At 45.2% G+C, this 21549-nt stretch overlaps 1 protein-coding gene across 1 annotated transcript in view; it reads left to right on the forward strand.

Moving 5' to 3' along the window:
• Nucleotides 1-319: 319 nt before the first annotated feature.
• The window catches only part of LOC147429600 (3-isopropylmalate dehydrogenase, chloroplastic-like), a 42263-nt gene continuing 21033 nt past the window's right edge, over nt 320-21549 (forward strand). Inside the window, exon 1 of the mRNA XM_086495862.1 lies at nt 320-646. Coding sequence (XP_086351988.1) covers nt 461-646 — 186 coding nt within the window. The 5' untranslated portion in view covers nt 320-460. The remainder of the gene's footprint in view (nt 647-21549) is intronic.

A 21549-nucleotide genomic window follows, 5' to 3' on the forward strand; every position in this document is an offset into this window, starting at 1 on the left:
AATCGGCATGCGGATCCTTTGAAGCCTTTTATAGAAAACAGTGAGCCTCACCTCGATGCACATGCAAGCTGTCGACGATCAACAAAAGCAATGAAGCTTGTGACCAGTTTTTCATGGCATATAGCATGGGCCAAGAAATGGAATATCTTACCCCCCTCCTCTTCCCTCGTCGTGTCAATGCCCCTGCGTTCGAAGGGGCCAAGGTCTCGAAAGCAAAGTTTTCAACGGCTTTGGAGAAAAGGCACTTTCTCTTCGCCCTCGCGCGCACACTCGCAGACACACATACACACGGACGTAAGCGCGAACACCCTCCCGCGCGGACGCGCACACTTCACTGCGCAGCCCGCAAACATATAGACGCTCCCGCGCGCTGCGTCGATGAGCTCTGGAATCAATCTAGATTTTCTGAAGGAGCAAGGGGAAGAAGAAACTGGAAGGGAGAGTTGTTGAAGTGCAAGCAATGGCGTTCTTCAGAAGGACGAGGACCCTGTTACCAACTGCGATTCGTGCACGGGATTCCCAGAGCTCAATCCGGCCATATCTGCTCTCGCGACATTTTGGGTCAGCCAGCAACGATTCCATTGTCCGAGCAACCCTCTTTCCAGGGGATGGGATCGGCCCTGAGATTGCTGATTCCGTTAAGCAGGTCATCCATCTCGCTTCCAGTTTTGTGTCAGTACAATGATATGATTTCCATGCTAAATGTGTCAGGCTTTGATATGCCCTAGAGTCTCCTGTGGTTTCATGTGATGTAATAGCAGGTTGGTAGCTGCTCTAGGTTTCCTGCCAATCCTTTTGACAAATGCCTGATGCCTTCAAATTCTAACTTTTCATCTTCCAACTTTTCTCCTTTTGTATGCAAGATTCTTTGTTGCATATTCCTGACAAACTTCCTGCCCATTAGGCTTTGACGATGATAACAAGTCATGGTTAATGTTACTAGTCCTGCTGTATATGTTGTCCGCCAGGATACCAGCAACAGTGAGGTCAAGCACTAACAATCTGAAAAAGTAAAATGCTGGAATATTATCTGATGCTCATATTTTGGATTGAATTTTAGTTGGAATTTTCTAGGGACAGCTTATGCGGATGACAGTTTCTTTTCACAACATTAACAGTTTCTGGCTTCTTTGACGGTCACTGAGACCTTTGCAAATTCTGATGCATTTTTGTTTAATGTCAGTAATGACTCACACTTGACAAGGATAACTGTCAGAAATGAATATATTGGAGGAGTATCTGCCACTAGAGGCAACTTTGCAAAGAAAAAGGAGATTTCATGTGCTAAGACGTGCGCTTCAAAGAGAGGTCTATTTCTAAGAATCATCAACATGCAAAACTTACTTGTCATTATTGTGGCAAAAAAGGGTATACAGCTTCTACTTGCTTCACAATGGATGTGGTGCAACAAGAGCATGGCAAAAGGAAGGTTGATATGAAGATCTCCACCCCTTATACACTGCAGGCGACCCCATTTGGGGTGGTTTTGTTTTGGATAGTGCAACACATACCACTTCGTCTGATCATGGGAGGTCGTTCATTGTGGATACCGTTTGGTGCACCATCACTGCACGATACCGGATATGCCATTTCCTCTATCCCACTACCTAGGCAACCTCTCTTGTGGCTAGGAACCTGATCTAGAGAGGTGCTCATGTGCTAGTGTTGTTTTGGTTGCCCACATCAGCTTCAGGAGGTTGGACTAGCAGAGTGGAAGGTCATTGGTGTCAAGTGCGTTAACAAGACAAAGTACAAAATTCAAATTAGATGGGTCTTTGGATAAGCACGAGGCTAGACTAGTAGCCAACTGCTTTTCTTAGCGATACATAAGCAAAAACATGAGGCGTAAGCCTCCTGGAAGAGCTCTCTTGCATATGAATTACTGCAAAAGACTTCCCTCCCAACCATAGGAGTCTCTCTTATTAAATTGGGCCTTGGACATAACCCAAGCCTTGGTGTGCCAGGTTACACACTCCTCTGTTACACACTCCTCTGGCCATCCTAGGCCTCTTGAGATCTCGCGTGGACTCCACTCCCAAGTCTACACGAGCAGTGTGCACTAAGCACCCTACCTACACGTGCCATGTGTGTTCCATGGTCTCGATGCTACGGAGGATGTGAAGGTCAAGAGGACTTGCCATAAGTTCTTAAGAGCGGGGAAATCACCTCCACCACAACTCTTCCACTAAGTAAAGAAGGCACTTGAAAGAGTTTGTTAGCATTTAAACATGTTAGCAGACATAAATACCAAGGTCAGTTGTAACTAACTATTTGGATAATGGAAGCAAGACAAGGTCCATAAATTGTCCCTCAGTCAAGGCGTTAGAGCTGGAGTGCTTATTGGTAACAAACTTAGAGGTAGTCTGTGGATGGCTACTCTGAGTATGGAATTTGGTCAAATGGTTTTTGCATGGCCACTTTAGTCCCTTGGTAGGCTCACATCCAGGAAGACAAACTGGATAGCCACTTATCTGAGTTACTCCCTCTGTCACAAACTGCTGACGTGTCAAGCCACTGAAGAACGGAGCCAACTTGCAGATCCTGGCCGAGGGGCCTAAGTTCTAACCCTAGTTGTAGTAGAAGAATTAGGAGTTCTCACCAACTTACTGATCCTCGTCGAGTGGGGGCAAATTATTATAAAAAGTTCTACCATAACAGACTTGGACACACCAAGTCAGGAGTCTGGTACAACATATGAGAGAATCACTTAATAAACTTAATCACAATTTAATGAGTCGACACGGTCCGGCGTAGTTCCATGCCCGGAGGTATTGGCCCCAAAGTCTGGTGCCCCTTTCGATATTTATCTTTATATTAAAGCTTAAGCAAAGTACAAAGTCCGAGGGTCCTTTCTGCTCAATGCTCTTTGGAAAAACTGAGGGAGGAGAGCCCTTGAATACATATTTATAGGCCCTAGGCCTTCTCAAAAGCAGTTACATGAAAAGCTTCATTCACAAAAGCATTCGCTCCAAAAACTGGCCCCCAAAAGCAACCAACGCAAATTGCGGGTTTTCGTATAGCCTGCTGTCACAAAGTGATGACGTGTCTGCCCGGGAGCCGAAACCATGACTGCTGCTGAAAACCCTAATCCTGCAAACTCTAACCCTAAAACCTGCAAACCCTAAAATCTGCCAAAAACCCTAACCCTAAAAAATTGTCATAAACCCTAACCCTAACCCTAACCCTAACCCTAGCAGCAGGTTGAAAAGCGCTGGCATGCTGACGTGGCACTGTACGACTGGTTTTGCGACAGATTTGCCAAGCTTTTGGGCGACGGTAGTTTTCCTGCTTTTCTCTACGCAATTTGTGTGTGAGAGAGAAAAAGACTTTGTTTTATTATAAAGCCCTACAGAGAGAGCTTGTGAGAGAAAAGAGTTCTGCTTTATTTTCAAGCTTTTGGGGCTCTGCTTTTGGGGCTCTGCTTTTGGCATTTCTTGTAAACATTTAAATAAGTGGTGAGGGCTTACACTCTGCAAAGCATTTGGACGCAGATTCTGAGTGAAACCCTAACCACTCTCTTGTACTTTGAACTGATTAATACATAAAGAAATACCGAAAGGGGCGCCAGTCTTTGGGGCCAATATCTCTAGGCACGTAACTCTGCCAGGCCAGTGCAAATCTATTGTGAACTGTGAACTGTTTTGAAGTGGTTATTTGGTGCTATTGTGATTGATTCTTGACTTGGAGTGTCCAAGTCTGCTACAGTGGTATCAGAGCACGGTCGATTTCTCTTCTACGAGAAATCCGATCCCCAATTTTTTTTCCGAGGCACCTATGGCTTCACGCAAGGATCAACCGACTCCCTCTGCATTCGGAGATGCGGGCAGGGATCACAACGAAGATTCTGGCAGAGAGTATGGCCCTTCTCGGCCTACTCAAGCGGAGCAACGAGAGATGAAGCGTCGTCAATTGATCGGCGATGCAACAAAGATGATGCTCAGTTTTGCGAAGGACCCGAAATTGGCAAAATATATGAGCGAGACTTCTTGTCAAGAAGTGCATGCGCAGTGGCAGAAAACCACACCACCACCCCCGAAACCCGCTCTCAAGAAACCTTCTGATCACAAGCAATATTCAGAGAAGGAATTAGAAGAGGTGGTTGATGCACGGATTGCTCAGCTTTTTGACGCGCAGAAGAAAGCCAAAAAGCATGGCAAAAAGCAGAAGAAAGGCACTGGCTTCCCGAGTTATTTGGGTCGTCAGTCGACATTTAATAAAGCAAAGAAACAGAAGAAGCGTGTTCGATTTGAAGAAGTACCCAATCCTTCTTCTTCTTCTTCTGACAGTTCTTCTAGCTCTTCAGATTCGAGCAAAGAAGATAGGAAAGGGAAAAAGCGAAGCAAGAAACAACGCTTTGGTAAGGGCAAGAAAAAGGCAAAGAAGTCTAAATCTCGCCCAGTGAGTGACAGTTCTATAGAGGACTCGTCTACGGATAGTTCAGATGTCACGAGGACGTGGCAGTTATTAACCATGTCACAAAGATGTGGCAACTTCTAACCTTGGTTGTTGGTTTCTTTCCAATGGGGTTTATTTTATTTGTTTTGAGACCCTCTTTTTGAAGTAGCAAACGGTCGGACATTGTATGGCCAATGTGAATGGTAGATTCACCCGCAGACGGGAAGTGGTCGGCACTGGAATTCGTATGGTAAGAGGATGTCTAGGCTAAGAGCAAGATCATATAGGTCCCCCTGTCGCACTTAGCAAGTTGGTGGATACTAGGAAGTGAACTCAATTAAGGCGTAAAGTCAAGGTGGGACTACCAACAAAAAGTATCCGACAGTTGGGCCACATTGCACTTTTGGATGCGGTCCCAATGAGGATAGATCCAACGGAAGCATCTCCTAAAATTTAGGTAACTGCTATTTTGGGCCGTGAAATGTGTTCGCGTCATTACCTCCGGTATGACTAGGGGAACATTTTACAGCTCTGCCGCGAAGTCAACTGGGCAACCGGTCAGGATATTTTTAAGCGGCGAACCCGAAACGGGAAAATGCTTGTAAATGCGCCAAGTGTCACATTTTCATGGACTTTCCTCTTGCAGAAAAATTGGCGCTGAATTTAGAGAAGGGAGAGGCTTCATTTGCAATTTGTCACAGGTTAAGAGCTATGGAGTGCTTCCTTTCCCTCTCATGTACAGTGTGGTGCTAGGAGTGATGCCTTGCACACTACACACTGCTCTCTCTCTCTCCCCTACGTGCAGTTATGTGATGCCCCACAAGAGGGCTCCTCATTTGATTGATGTACAGCTGTGTGGGTTCATGCTTTTGTGCTGAGGCAAGAGTCTCCTTGAGTAGGAATAGGGGTAGCTAGGGGACTGTTTGGGGCTGAAAACAGGGCAAAAACCAGTAAATACAGTGTGCTGAATTTACTGTTTTTGGGCAGGAATCAGAGGGTATACGCCAGTAGAAGCGAGTTCCAACAGGGGAATTGTTTTCGCGCAAGTTTTGGGGCTGTTATGCTATCGAAATTTGGCCAAAACAGGCGGTATCTAGTGGGATACAGTCAAAGGATTCCCAGGACTCTTCTTTGTACTTTACCCTCCTAAGGAATAAAGAAATACCGAAAGGGGCGCCAATTTTGGGGCCTACAGGTTGTCGGCGTCTGCTCGGAGCATTCTAGCTTCCGAGTCGTGTGTGTGATTAAGTGTTAATTCCCGTTACAGGTTACTTTTGCAAAGTGCTCTGTGTGTGTCCAAAGTAAAGAATTTCGGGTGAAAGCCAACGCCTACCACCCTACGGGCCGGTTTCATGGTTCCGTCGCGGGGATATCAATCACTTTTTCCTTAAAGAGTGAGCCTGGATTGTTTAGGGTAAAGACATAGAGTGCAGGAACGCGGGAATACACTATGGCCGACAAGGGGAAGGGAATTATGGAAGAGGGTTCCTCTTTAAAGGACAGGTAGGAGATTCCTATGGTTTTTGAGATTGGCGAGAGCTCACGGCTACGTCAGTCTGTACCTCCTGTCAACGTGAATGTCCCTCCAGTATAGTACAGGGCTTTATGACAGGGCAACTTGAGGATGATGCGTTCAAGACTCAGTTAGTTGCCGCGGTGAATGTCTTTTCGCAGCTGGTGCAGAATCCGAGGTTTATGGAATTCTTGCAAGCGTCACCGGTGCAACAGCAAAATAGGCAACCTACGCCGCGTACGGAGCTTGTTGATGCTCAAGCCCAGGTACTTCATGTGGCGCAGGAGGAAAGGAAACACTCGCATGTTGCGGAGTCGGGGGCTCCAAAGCAGGTTCCTTCCGTGCTTGAACAGGTGGCTAGAACGCCTATTCCACAGGTTATGCCAGTTCAGCCCGCCACCCTTCAGAGCCAGCATGCTGTCTTGAATGGACAGGGAGCTGGATACCAGGCTATGCACTCAGTTTTTCCACCACCCATGGTACATCCTGGGTATTTCGGGGGTGGATCAATGTTCCAAAGTATGGCGCCTGGAAGTCATGCCAGGAACAATGTTCGGGTGTATGCATGGCATCATGCCAAACCCCATGTATGGTAGTATCGGCATGCAGCAAGGTTTCCACTGCAACCAGGGCCAGTTTGGGGTGCCACAGGGTCATTTTGGCATGGCTGGTTTTTCTGGACAGCAGCCAGATATCGCACCTCTGACGCAAAATGTGAATGGCCAACACGTGCCAATCATGCCTACTACAGTGCCCATGTTGCAGACCATTCCGTATGACAACTTGGGGGCACTAGAGAAGCTGAAGGCTTACAAAGAAGGTGGTGCAGCAGTAAAGTTCAGTACCTTCAGTGGTTTCGAGGATACGACAAAGGCCCTCACTTTCCTCCAGCAGTTTGACACAGCTTATGCGGGAGGGAATTTTACAGAGGCCTCGAAGGTTAGGAAAGCTGCTACTTTCTTAAAGGACAATGCGCTTACATGGTGGACGACATTGTTAATGCAAGGACAGGCACCCGCCACTTGGGTTTACTTCAAGCAAATGTTTGCATCTGCTTGGCTATCAAATGAATTTGAAGCCGACGTCTTGACAGATTGGCACCAGCTTACTTCAGCTTCGTGCAAGAGCTTGCTGGAGTACAATAGGAGGTTTTGTAAAGCGTTACTCTCAGTGACCTCCTACAGATTTGTGCCACTGACAGAGCAGATAGAAAAGTACTGTTGTGGGCTGCCTAAAGGGCTTCGCGATTACTGTACAAAGAACAGAGTGGCTACCCTTACTTAGCTTATGGAAGTTGCGAACACTGGTCTTGCCTTGTTGAAAGGAGAGGACAGTGGATTTCCGAGCAGTGACAAAGGAGGGCAACAAAAGAAAAATTTAGCGAAGAAGCCCTTTGTGAAAACGGCTCCTGATGCGTCACAGGGGTCAGAAAAGGCCACCAAAGACAAGGATTCAGCCGGGACTTCTGGAGCGCAGGCAAAGAAATAGAAAAGGAAGCCTTTTGTGCGCAAGTCGCTCGAGGAAAAGAAGGTCCTAATGGCTGAGAACAAATGCTTTATATGCGAGCAGCCTGGTCACTTTTCTATCAATTGTCCACAAAGGAAAAGGCCAGCTGACTCAGAGGATAAAGAAGACCAGAAAGGCACGAAGCCAAAACCCACGGCAGGTTTAGTGCCAGACATGGTGGGTGACAGGCCCAGCACAGATGCCAGTGAGTTATGCAGGGCATGGGGTAAAGTTAGGGATCAGACGGCACTCATCTTCTTTGATCCAGGTGCCAAAGCCAACTTTATCTCACCAGAGTTAGCTATGAAGCTGGGCATCAGAGCTGAAGAGATGGGGTACACAGCAGAGGCAGGGTTGGCATGTCCTGGCCACTCAGAGTGTGTTACTCCCATCATTGGAAAACTGCGTCTGCATATTCAGTCGTATGTGGACACTGAAGAGTTTTACATCATGCCGCTGGAAGGTTGTGACGCCTTGTTGGGGATCCCGTGGATGTTCCGAGTGCATGGAGTCTTGGATGTCTACAACAAAAAGATCACTGTATAGCATAGGGGCAAAACTCACATCTTGGATGTAAAGCTTAAAGGAGAGTCAGTCCCTATTGTATCTGCTTCTGTAATAAAGAATCATCTTTTTGTGTACTTGATTTTTGCACGTGATGTCTCAGATAGTGATCAATCAAATTTATCTGTGTTAGATAAAGAAAGGTCAGCATTTTTGCAAAAGTTTAGTGACTGTTTTTCTGATTCATTATCGTCGCAATTGCCGCCAGAGAGACCTGAGGACCATCGGATAGATTTGGTGCCAGGGTGTAGCCCACCAAATAGACCTCCCTACAGGGTTAGTGCGGCGCAGCAGAAAGAGATTATGGGCCAGGTTGAGGAGTTATTAGAGAAGGGGCTGATTCAGCCTAGTTCTTCACCCTTTTGCTCCCCAGTGCTCCTAGTGCTGAAGAAGGATGGAAGAAGGATGGCTCATGGCACATGTGTATTGATTACCGTGCGTTGAATAAGAATACCATCAAGAATAGGTTCCCTATTCCTAGAATTGATGATATTCTCGATCGTTTAGAGGGTGCTGCAATTTTCAGCAGGATAGACCTTAAGAGTGGGTACCATCAGATTCGTATAAGGCCAGAGGATGTGCACAAGACTGCGTTTAGAACGACATTTGGTCTTTATGAGTTTCTAGTGATGTCGTTCGGGCTAACAAATGCTCCTGCCACGTTCAACAGAATGATGGACCGGATTTTCCGCTCGCATCAACAGTTTGTTGGAACGTTCTTCGATGACATGATAGTGTATTCGAAGAATGAAGAGGAGCATAGGCGTCACTTGACCATTGTGTTTGAAGAGCTGCGCAGTCACAGGTTACTTGTCAATCCTAAGAAAAGTGAATTCTTCCTTGAAGAGATCCACTTTCTGGGCCACATAGTCTCACAGGATGGTGTTAGAATGGATCCCGCAAAGGTCGAAGCTATCAAGACATGGCCAGACTTGAAGACTGTGCACGATGTCAGAAGCTTCTTGGGATTGTGTTCCTACTATAGAAGGTTTATTAGAAATTTTGCAGAGATAGCATCGCCTCTTCACGCATTGCAAAAGAAAGAGGTCACTTTCAGATGGACCCAAAAAGAGATTTCAGCTTTTAGTCTCTTAAAGGAAAAGTTGACTTCAGATCCAGTTATTGTTTTGCCAGATCTCAGGAAGTCATTTGTGGTCCAGCGTGACGCGTGTGGCAGTAGCATCGGAGCAGTGCTAATGCAAGACGGACGGGTAGTAGCTTATGAAAGCCGAATTTTGCAAGGGCCAGAGAGGACTATGCAAGTCTATGAGAAAGAGCTCTTGGCCGTGATTCATGCGCTTTCTAGCTGGAAGCACTACCTCTTAGGTGCTGATTTTGTTGTCCAAACAGATCATCAGACCTTGCGATACTTCTTGACACAATCAAAGTTATCCGAAAAGCATATGCGATGGGCAAACATTCTTTCCATGTTCCACTTCCAGATTATGCATGTGGAAGGCAAGAAGAATGTTGTGGCTGATGCGTTATCAAGAAAGCCACAAATTTCAGCTGTGTCAATTCCTTATCATCATGAGTTAGATGACATGAAGGAACATTATAATGCTGATGAAGATTTCGCAAGGATTTTTTGAACAGTTACAAGAGGGGCAACATCACGAGTACTACCTCCTCAGAGATGGTTTTATGATGATGCATGGTAGACTTTGTGTCACTAGGCCACTGCGACATAAGGTCATGGAAGAGAGTCATGTCCCACCGTATGCAGGGCATCGTGGCATTGATGCAACAGTTAAAGCGGTAGAGACATTCTTCTATTGGCCTACCTTGAGGAGAGATGTGGATGCCTTTGTGCGAGCATGCATAGTTTGCCAAAAGGTCAAGTTTGACAGGCAAAAGGCACCAGGGTTTTTACAACCACTGTCGATTCCGGATAAGCCATGGGAAAGCATTGCTATGGACTTTATCGTTGATCTTCCAAGGACGCCAACAGGGAATGATGGTATATGGAGTCTAGACCATTATCAGCAGGTTTAGCAAGCAGGCCCATTTTATCCCTGTTAGGAAGAAGATAAAATCTGATCAGATGGCACGCTTGTTCATGTACAATGTGTTTAAGTACCATGGTATGCCACAATCAATTATCAGTGATCGTGATCCTCGCATGACCAGTTTGTTCTGGAGAGGATTGTTTGAGAACATAGACACTACGCTCAAGTTTTCGTCTTCGTTTCATCCACAAATTGATGGACAGTCAGAAGAGGCTAATTCTACTGTCTTAGATCTGCTGAAATGTTATGTGTCAGATAATAAGGGCAAGTGGGAACAGTATTTGCCTATGCTTGAGTATGCGTACAATAATACGGTGCATTCGTCTACTGGCAAAGCACCTTTTGAGATTGTTGAAGGCGGCAAAAAGGTTCCTCCCATTTTGCATACAAAGGACAAGATCTTTGAGGCAGATCGATATGTTGAGAACATGGATGAGTGTATAAGAAGATTAAAGTTGCCTTGGAGAAGACTCAGGCAAAGCAGAAAAAGGTTGTTGATCGTCACCGTCGTGAATTTCTACTATCACTTGGTGATTGGGTTCTGTTAAGGTTCGAAAAGGCAAGGTTAAAGAAGATGAAGGGCAAGGAACGGCTGTTTCCTAAGCTCAGCATGTGTTACTATGGACCTTTTCAAGTGCTTGACAAGATCAGCGATGTGGCTTACAGGCTGAAATTGCCTGATGCATGGAAGATTCATAATGCGTTTCACGTGAGTCTTCTAAGACCCTTCGTGGGTGATGTGCCAGAAGATATGCTAGATGAGGATCAGCCAGAAGTTGAGGAACTTGATGAGATCCTGGTACCTGAGCAAGTTTTGGCACATAAGGACAGAAAAGTTAAAGGACAAGTTGCAAGACGCTATTTGGTGAAGTTCAAGAACTATCCGCCTATGGATGCAAAGTGGATGGAAGAGCATGAACTGTTAGAGTCACCAAATGTATTGCAGCTTTACCTTGAAGCCTTTGGGTTACAGCCTACTTATGCCCCAACCCAACGTGTGCAAAGGAGGGGTAATGATAGAGCTAGTACATCAAATGTACATATGAATTCAGTGCCATAGATGGAAATGGCAAAAGTATGAAGGTCTCATTAAGTCATTTGTATCTATGTATGTTACGACCTTTCTTGCGGATACATGCGATGATAAAAGCGTGTTAATAGCACAAGATCATCAGTGGCGTGTATTTATGGTATGCAATCGAGGACATTTGCGATTTCAAGAGGGGGGTATGTCACGAGGACGTGGCAGTTATTAACCATGTCACAAAGATGTGGCAACTTCTAACCTTGGTTGTTGGTTTCTTTCCAATGGGGTTTATTTTATTTGTTTTGAGACCCTCTTTTTGAAGTAGCAAACGGTCGGACATTGTATGGCCAATGTGAACAGTAGACTCACCTGCAGACGGGAAGTGGTCGGCACTGGAATTCGTATGGTAAGAGGATGTCTAGGCTCAGAGCAAGATCATATAGGTCCCCCCGTCGCACTTAGCAAGTTGGTGGATACTAGGAAGTGAACTCAATTAAGGCGTAAAGTCAAGGTGGGACTACCAACAAAAAGTATCCGATAGTTGGGCCACATTGCACTTTTGGATGCGGTCCCAATGAAGATAGATGGTCAGAAGACCAGTGGGAGCCCAACAGAAGCATCTCCTAAAATTTAGGGAACTGCTATTTTGGGCCGTGAAATGTGTTCGCGTCATTACCTCCGGTATGACTAGGGGAACATTTTACAACTCTGCCGCGAAGTCAACTGGGCAACCGGTCAGGATATTTTTAAGCGGCGAACCCGAAACGGGAAAATGCTTGTAAATACGCCAAGTGTCACATTTTCATGGACTTTCCTCTTGCAGAAGAATTGGCGCTGAATTTAGAGAAGGGAGAGGCTTCATTTGCAATTTGTCATAGGTTAAGAGCTATGGAGTGCTTCCTTTCTCTCTCATGTACAGTGTGGTGCTAGGAGTGATGCCTTGCACACTACACACTACTCTCTCTCTCCCCTACGTGCAGTTATGTGATGCCCCGCAAGAGAGCTCCTCATTTGACTGATGTATAGCTGTGTGGGTTCATGCTTTTGTGCTGAGGCAAGAGCCTCCTTGAGCAGGAACAGGGGTAGCTAGCTGCTACTCCAAAGCAGGCACTGGTGAGGATCATAACCTCACCATACAGGTGCAAAATCAGCGCTGTTTATGCGCTGTAATTTTACTGTTTTTCAGCCATACGGATGCCAGAACCTTTGGGAATCGTGCCCCACTGGTAGAGGACAGTTAGGGGACTGTTTGGGGCTGAAAACAGGGCAAAAACCAGTAAATACAGTGTGCTGAATTTAGTGTTTTTGGGCAGGAATCAGAGGGTATACGCCAATAGAAGCGAGTTCCAGTAGGGGAATTGGTTTCGCGCAAGTTTTGGGGCTGTTATGCTACCGAAATTTGGCCAAAATAGGTGGTATCTAGTGGGATACAGTCAAAGGATTCCCAGGACTCTTCTTTGTACTTTACCCTCCTAAGGAATAAAGAAATACCGAAAGGGGCGCCAATTTTGGGGCCTACAGGTTGTCGGGGTCTGCTCGGAGCATTCTAGCTTTTGAGCCGTGCTTGTGATTAAGTGTTAATTCCCGTTACAGGTTACTTTTGCAAAGTGCTCTGTGTGTGTCTAAAGTAAAGAATTTCGGGTGAAAGCCAACGCCTACCGCCCTACGGGCCGGTTTCATCAGACTCTGATGATGGCAAATTTTATGTGAACAAGAAGAATTTTTATAAAGCCAACCAATATGACTTTCTGAAAGATAAAAGCAAGAAAGTCCAAGAGTTTAAGGAAGGTGGACAGTCGATCAAATTTGACACTTTTTCAGGATACAAAGATGCTTCAAAGGCTTTGTCTTTTATACAGCAGTTTGACATTGCTTTCGCGGGAGGACGCTACTTCGAGCACTCCAAGATTCGGAGAACTGCCTCTTATTTTAAGGGGAATGCTCGAGCTTGGTGGTCCACGCTTCTTTTAAACAAGACTGCGCCAGGTAAATGGCTGAAATTTAAGAAGCTTTTTATTTCTTCTTTGTTGACGCAAGAGTATGAATACGATATACGAGCTGCTTGGAACCATCTTCGGATGACCAAGAGAGATACACAGTGGATGCTTACTGTGAGAGATTCTGGAGCTCTTTTCTACCCGCCTCTTCATTCCAGAACACCTCGTTCAGAGGACAGATTGAGCGGTTCACCTTGGGTCTATCTATAGAGATCCGAGATCACTGCTTGGAACAGAAGTCAGCTTCTATTCAGGAGTTGATGAGTCATGCGAAGCGAGGCTGTAACAGACTTGGACACTCCAAGTCAAGAATCAATCGCGACAGCACCAAATAACCACTTCAAAACAATTCACAGATCACAATAGATTTACACTGGCCCGGCGGAGTTCGGTGCCTAGAGATATTGGCCCCAGAGACTGGCGCCCCTTTCGGTAATTCTTTATGTATTAAAATCAATGTCAGAGTACAAAGAGCGGTTAGGGTTTCACTCTCAGACTCTGCGTCCAGATGCTCTGAGAAGTGAGGGCCTCACCGCATATTTAAATGTTACAAGGGATGCCCAAAAGCAGAGCCCCAAAAGCTTGAAAGCAAAAGCAGATTCTCTCTCTCTCTCTCTCTCTCTCTCTCTCTCTCAATGAGAGTAAAAATAAAGCATATTCTCTCTTTATCTCTCTTCCAATTTCCTTGCAAATCCAAAAAGCAGGGATTTGTGTTGCTCAAAAAATAAATAAATTTTTTTTTCCACCTCTGCGATTTTCAAAAATTAGGGTTTTTGGCAGAAATTAGGGTTTCTGCTGTTGATAGCCACGTCATCACTTTGTGACATACCCCCCTCTTGAAAGCATTGTAATCGATTGTGATTACGCCTGCAAAACCGATAAAAGCCATAAACCGTCTTAGCAGACACTGACTGTTAGTACCTACATACTAGGGACACACATCTAGCACATGTACCAAATCGACAGTCACATTACACGACATCACTAGACATCACAGGACACCACATGACATTCAACATTCATTCGGATCTTAGACCATGATTTATCGGCAATGTAGCTAGCAATCACATCTAGGTCCAATCGGGACCTCATCGATGTCCGATTGACTAACCCTTATTGCAACCATGTCTATTTGAGATCAATCAGACCAAAATGCTGCAGTCATTTTGTCTATCAGTTCCTGCACTGAAAAGAAGTCAAGAACAAATCAGTATCATTATCAGGAATTCCATTTCATAAAGTCATCCAGCAGAATACTGTCAGCTCTCAGTATCCCTGAAGCTCAAAGAGACAGCAGTGATTTTAGTATCAAAATCAAGGCATCTGTTGACAAAGGAGCGGAGTAACTCTCCTCTTGTGCATCCCATTGCACCAGATCTTCGGTCAAGCTGAATTCTGGGTTCCGTTTGGAGTAGACTATGCTAAACCAAAGCATCTAGGTAAAGTTTCACAATCTGAGGAGTATCTACTAGGTCCTCCTCCTCCATCCACTTCGCATCAAATGCAGGAAAGTTCTTGAACTTAACCAAGAACCGCCTTCGGACTTTACCTTTCTTCGTATCCCTATGTGCCAAAATTTGTTCAGGAACAAGGGTCTCCTCGTTTTCTTCCACTTCGGGTTGCTCATCAGGCACATCACCCTTAACAGGTTTCAAGAGACTCACATGCAATGCATTGTGATCCTCCAAGTATCTGGCAGTTTCAATCGGAAGGAGACATCATTTATCTTTTCAGTGATTTGGAAAGGTCCTTAGTATCGCATACTAAGCTTTGGAAAAAGCCTCTCCTTTCCCTTTTTCTTTCTTAGGCGTGCCTTCTCAAAACGTAAGAGCACCTCCTTCAATTTCAAGTCGTGACGATGGCGATCCGCTGTCTTTTTCTGTCGTTCTTGAGACTTCTGCAAAGTCTCGCGAACCTTGGCAAACGCCGTATCCAAATTTCGCGAATATTCGTCCGCTTCAAATATCTAATCTTTCGTGCTCAGGAAGGATGGAACCTTCGCAGCACTTTCAACAATCTCAAATGGCGTCTTCCGCGTTGAAGAGTGTATCTTGATATTGTAGGCAAATTCCATCAAAGGTAAGTTCTTTTCCCATTGAGTCTTCTGATCCGAGATACAAGACTTCAATAAATCTAAAACCACTGAATTGGCAATCTAAGATTGCCCGTTAGTCTGCAAGTGGAACAATGGCGAGAACTGCAACCGCGTGCCCATGTTCTCCCAAATTGCCTTTCAAAACAAACTCGTAAATCTGGGGTCTCTGTCGGAGACAATTGTCTCAAACGTGCCATGCAATCGGAAAATCATTGTGATTATTCTGTGTTCTTGGGGAATCAAAAATGAAATCCATTGCAATACTTTCCTAGGGGCGGGTGGGTATGGGTAGAGGCTGTAACAATCCCTGTGCCTTATGCCTGTCAAACTTGACCTTCTGGCATACTAAGCAACTGCGCACAAACTCTTTCTCATCCTTTTTGAGTCTCGGCCAAAAGAAGTCTCTCTCTATTCCCTTCATGGTGGTAGCAATGCCGCGGTGACCCGTAAAAGGTGGACAGTGGCATTCAGTCATAACCTTTTCCCTCAACGGCTGTGTAACGCACAACATAGTTTTTCTCATCAAGTAGCCTTCCCGAAGGGAGTATCCGGCTATTGTCTCCCCATCCCGTATTCGTGTGAAAACGTCTGCAAAATCTGTATCTTTCTCATAAATCTGTGCTGCCATTTCCGGCCTAGAGAACAATTGGCTCTCGTAAGCAATGACATGGCCTTCTTGCATTAAGACCGCACCCAGACTACGACCACAAGCATCACAAAATACTTCAAATGACTTCTACAAGTCCGGCAAAGTCAAATCTGGTCCTGTAGTCAATTTCTCTTTCAATGTCTGAAAGGCAGTCACCTCTGTGGATCCCCACGAGAAAGGGACTCCTTTCTGTATCAAGAATATGCAAAGGGGAAGCAACCTTTGCAAACTTTCGAATGAATCGTCTGTAGTACGAACATAGTCCCAAGAAGCTTTCAACTTCATGGACATTCTTCAAATCGGGCCAATCATGGATAGTGTCTATCTTGGCCGGATCCATTTGCACTCGTGTTGCTGAGACAGTGTCCCAAAAAAAATGTATCTCTGAAGCATATGATCTCTGTGTTCTGCTTCATTCTTGGAGAAAACAATGGTATCATCAAAGAAAGTGCCAACAAATAGCCTGTACTCTCGAAAAATCATCGATCCTAGGAATCGGTAATCTGTTCTTGATGGTGATTTTGTTGAGAGCTCTATAATCGATGCACATTCTCCAAGATCCGTCTTTCTTCAAATCCAGCAACAGTGGAGAGCAGTACGGTGAAGTACTAGGCTGGACAAGACCCTTTTCCAAGAGGTCTTTCACTTGGTTGATAATCTTTTTAGTCTGTACTCGGCTCACATGGTAAGGTGGCCGGTTCAGTGACGTGCTTCTAGGTATCAGGTCAATGGTCTGATCTTCAGGCTCTCTAAAAAGCAATCGGCATGAGTGTGGAGAAAAATCTTGGCGTTCTTTTGATCATGTCAAAACATATTCAATCTTTATCCATTGTTCAATTCTCTCCCAAAAGAATGAATAAAGAAACTGAAGTTCATCAAGTACAATTCTTTGAGCCCTTCATTTATCGAAGTCGCTTTCTCGGCCCGGTAGTCAACCACGGCGTAGTTCTTGTGGTACCAAGGGATTTCGAGTAGAACGTCACTCGCGTGCCTTGAACACCCCTGTCACTGCAAACGAAGTTTGCCAATGCTCGGTGTAATGGCAACATCCCATCCGGGTGCTAGTCGAACTACCTCCGCCTGTGGCGTCAGTCTGTTGGGTGTAATTCCAAATCGAGCCGCCAATTCCCAGTGAAAAGAAGTTGGCCTTGGCTCCTTCAAAAGAGCTTCCTGATCCTTCACTTTGTCCCAAAAGCGGCAAAGTTTGTACTTTCATTCATTAGATTCGGTGCAGGTCCCACACCATGTGGTACCAATTCTGCTTTTCTATCTGCCTTTTTAGCCACGTTCCTCAGCTGCTCTCGAACTCTCAGGCCTATCGTCGTCTTTATCATTCTGTTCTTTCTGTGCCTTTTTAGGGCACTTCGCGGAGATATGTCCATGTTCCTCGCATCCAAAGCACTTCCCCTCTCTGATGAAGCGAGCTCTCTCCTCAGGAGTAAGCTTGGGTCGTGCATCCTTTTTCTCTGGGTTGCTCTTTTTCTTTCTACTTTCATTCCCAGAAGTGTGTTCGGCTCGTTGTGTCATGGCCTCATCTGTGGGGTAGGTTAGACTGCCAAAGTGAATGGCAAAGCCCCGCTTTGCATGACTCATCAACTCCTGAATAGAAGCTGACTGCTGTTCCAAGCAGTGATCTCGGATCTCTGTAGGTAGACCCAAGGTAAACCGCTCAATCTGTTCTCTGAATGAGATCTTCTTGAATGAAGAGGCGGGTAGAAAAGAGCTCCAGAATCTTTCACAATAAGCATTGATTGTATCTTTCTTGGTCATCCGAAGATGGTTCCAAGCAGCTTGTACATCTCGTTCATATTCTTATGTCAACCAAGAAGAAATAAAAAGCTGCTTAAATTTCAGCCATTTAATTGGCGGTCTTGTTTAAAAGAAGTGTGGACCACCAAGTACGAGCATTTCCTTTAAAGTAAGAGGCAGCTCTCCGAATCTTGGAGTGCTCTGAATAGCGTCCTCCCGCGAAAGCAATGTCAAATTGCTGTATAAAAGACAAAGCCTTTGAAGCATCTGAGTATCCTGAAAAAGTATTAAACTTGATCGAGTGGCCACCTTCCTTAAACTCTCGGACTTTCTTGCTTTTATCTTCGAGAAAGTCATACTGGTTGGCTTTGTAAAAATTCAAAGTTTTCGTCATCTGAATCTGAGTTGTCTGTAGACGAGTCCTCAGTAGAACTGTCAGTCTTTGGGCGAGATTTAGCCTTCTTTGCCTTTGTCTTGCCCTTTCCGAAGCTTTGTTTCTTGCTTCGCTTTTTACCTTTTCTGTCTTCTTTGCTCGAATCAGAAGAGTTAGAAGAATTGTCAGAAGAAGAAGAAGAAGAAGAAGAAGAAGAAGAAGAACTGGGTACTCCTTCAAATTGAACACGCTTCTTCTGTTTCTTTGCCTTGTCGAATGTCGACTGACAACCCAAATAACCCGGGAAGTCAGTGCTTTTCTTGTGCTTTTTGGCTTTCTTTGTGCGTCAAAAAGCTGAGCAATTCGTGCATCAACCACCTCTTGTAGTTCCTTCTCTGAATATTGTTTGTGATCATAAGGTTTCTTGAGAGCGGGTTTCAGGGGTGGTGTAGTGGTTTTCTGCCACTGTGCATGCACTTCCTGAAAAGAAGTCTCGCTCATATATTTTGCCAATTTCGGATCCTTCGCAAAACTGAGCATCATCTTTGTTGCATCGCCAATCAATTGACGACGCCTCTCTTTGCTCCGCTTGAGTAGGCCGAGGCGGGCCATACTCTCTGTTGGAATCTTCGTTTTGATCCGTGCCCGCATCTCCAGATGCAGAGGGAGTCAACTGATCCTTGCGTGAAGCCATAGGTGCCGCGGAAAAAAAAATTGGGGATCGGTTTTTTCGTAGAAGAGAAATCGGCCGTGCTCTGATACCACTGTAACAGACTTGGACACTCCAAGTCAAGAATCAATCGCGACAGCACCAAATAACCACTTCAAAACAATTCACAGATTACAATAGAGTTACATTGGCCCGACGGAGTTCCGTGCCTAGAGATATTGGCCCCAAAGACGCTCCTTTCGGTATTTCTTTATGTATTAAAATCAATGTCAGAGTACAAAGAGCGGTTAGGGTTTCACTCTTAGACTCTGCGTCCAGATGCTCTGAGAAGTGAGGCCCTCACCGCATATTTAAATGTGACAAGGGATACCCAAAAGCAGAGCCCCAAAAGCTTGAAAGCAAAAGCAGATTCTCTCTCTCTCTCTCAATGAGAGTAAAAATAAAGCATATTCTCTCTTTATCTCTCTTCCAATTTCCTTGCAAAGCCAAAAAGCAGGGATTTGCGTCGCTCAAAAAATACAAAAAAAGTAATTTTTTTTCCCACCTCCACGATTTTTAGAAATTAGGGTTTGCAGGAATTTTAGGGTTTCTGGCAGAAATTAGGGTTTTTGCTGTCGGTAGCCACGTCATCACTTTGTGACAGGGGCTTTGCCATTCACTCTGGTAGTCTGACCTACCCCACCGATGAGGTCATGACACAACGAGCCGAACAGACTTCAGGGAATGAAAGTAGAAAGAGAAAGAGCAACCCAGAGAAGGATGCACGACCCAAGCTTACTCCTTAAGAGAGAGCTCGCTTCATCAAGCAGGGGAAGTGCTTTGGATGCGGGGAACATGGACATATCTTCGCGAAGTGCCCTAAAAAGGCACAGAAAGAACACAATGATAAGGACGACGACAGGCATGAGAGTTCGAGAGCAGCTAAGGAACGTGGAAGAAAAGGTAGGATGAAAACAGGAGTAGTTCTAGATTGTGTGGGTACCGATCTCAACACCATGGACGAGAGTACAAAACTTTGCCGAGCTTGGGGCAAAGTGAAAGATCAAGAGGCCCTGATCTTCTTTGATGGAGTAGCCAAGGCCAACTTCATTTCATCGGAATTGGCGGCGTGGCTCGAGATCACTCTCGATCGGATGGGACCACGTGCGGAGGCTGTTCTAGCGGCACCCGGCAGGGACGTAGCCATTACACCTGTCATTGGCAAACTTCGTTTGCATTGTCAGGGATATTTGGAGCATGAGGACTTTTTCATAATGCCTTTGGAAGGTTCTGATGTTCTCTTAGGGATTCCTTGGTACCACAAGAACAACGCCGTGGTCGATTATTTGGCGAGGAAAGCGACGTTGACTACAGAGAAGGGCAGAACCATTGTACTTGATATTAAACTGAAGGGCGAGTCTGTCTCTATTGTATCGGCTTCGGCCATTTCTAAATTAATGAAATCCAGTCTGTTTGTTTACTCGATCTTTATGAAAGAATTGAGCGATAAGGATAGGACAAATATGTCTAAAGTTGATAAAGAACGCCAATATTTTCTCCACTCTCACGCCAATTGCTTCTCAGAGGGCCTACCAGGCGAGTTACCACCTGCTCTCCTGAAGATCATACCATTGATCTGATACCTGGAAGCACACCACCGAACCGGCCACCTTACCGTGTGAGCCGAGCACAGAATGAAGAGATTATGAACCAAGTGAAAGACCTCTTGGAAAAGGGTCTTGTCCAGCTTAATACTTCACCGTATAGCTCTCCAGTGTTGTTGGTTTTGAAGAAAGACGGATCTTGGAGAATGTGCATCGATTATAGAGCTCTCAAAAAAATAACTATCAAGAGCAGATTTCCGATTCCTAGGATCGATGATATACTCGACAGATTAGAGGGATCCTCGTGCTTTAGCAAGATTGATCTGAAGAGTGGATATCATCAGATTAGAATTGCGCCGGGAGACGTCTACAAGACAGCTTTTTGGACGACTTTTGGGTTATTTGAGTTTTTGGTGATGCCTTTTGGCTTAACCAATGCTCCTGCGACATTTATCCGAATGATGGACAGGATTTTTCGAGAGTACAGGCTATTTGTTGGCACTTTCTTTGACGATATCATGGTTTTCTCCAAGAATGAGGCAGAACACAGAGATTATCTGCTTCTGGTCTTTCAGGCATTACGAAATCACAAGTTAGTGATTAATGCAAAGAAAAGTGAATTTTTCCTACCAGAGATACACTTTTTAGGACACATTGTCTCAGCAGCAGGAGTGCAAATGGATCCGGCCAAGATAGAGACTATCCGTGATTGGCCCGATTTGAAGAATGTCCATGAAGTTAGAAGCTTCTTGGGACTGTGTTCGTACTACAGGCGGTTCATTCGAAAGTTTGCAGAGGGTTGCTTCCCCTTTGCATATCTTGACACAGAAAGGAGTCCCTTTCTCGTGGGGATCCACAAAGGTGACTGCCTTTCAGACATTAAAAGAGAAATTGACTACAGAACCAGTTTTGACTTTGCCGGACTTGCAGAAGTCATTTGAAGTATATTGTGATGCTTGTGGTCGTAGTCTAGGTGCGGTCTTAATGCAAGAAGGCCATGAGCCGATTGTTCTCAAGGCCGGAAATGACAGCACAGATTTATGAGGAAGAGCTTTTGGCGGTTATCCATGCTCTTAATCAGTGGCGGCATTACCTACTCGAAGCGGATTTTATTGTCTTTACAGACCAGCAGAGTTTACGCTACTTCTTGTCACAGAAATAGCTTTCGGAAAAGCAGATGCGGTGGGCGAACATCTTGTCACAATTTCACTTCCAGATTGTCCATGTTCAGGGACAAAAGAATGTGGTGGTAGATGCTTTGTCTCGGAAGCCGTTGGTTCTAGCTATTTCCGCGATACATCATAGGAGCTTCGAGGATATGGTCGACCAATATGCCACAGATACAGATTTTGCAGACGTTTTCACACGGATACGGGATGGGGAGACAGTAGCGGGATATTCCATTCGGGATGGCTACTT

The sequence above is a fragment of the Adiantum capillus-veneris genome, chromosome 22, assembly GCF_014529385.1.
Source record: "Adiantum capillus-veneris isolate H3 chromosome 22, ASM1452938v2, whole genome shotgun sequence".
NCBI classification, from domain to species: Eukaryota; Viridiplantae; Streptophyta; class Polypodiopsida; order Polypodiales; family Pteridaceae; genus Adiantum; species Adiantum capillus-veneris.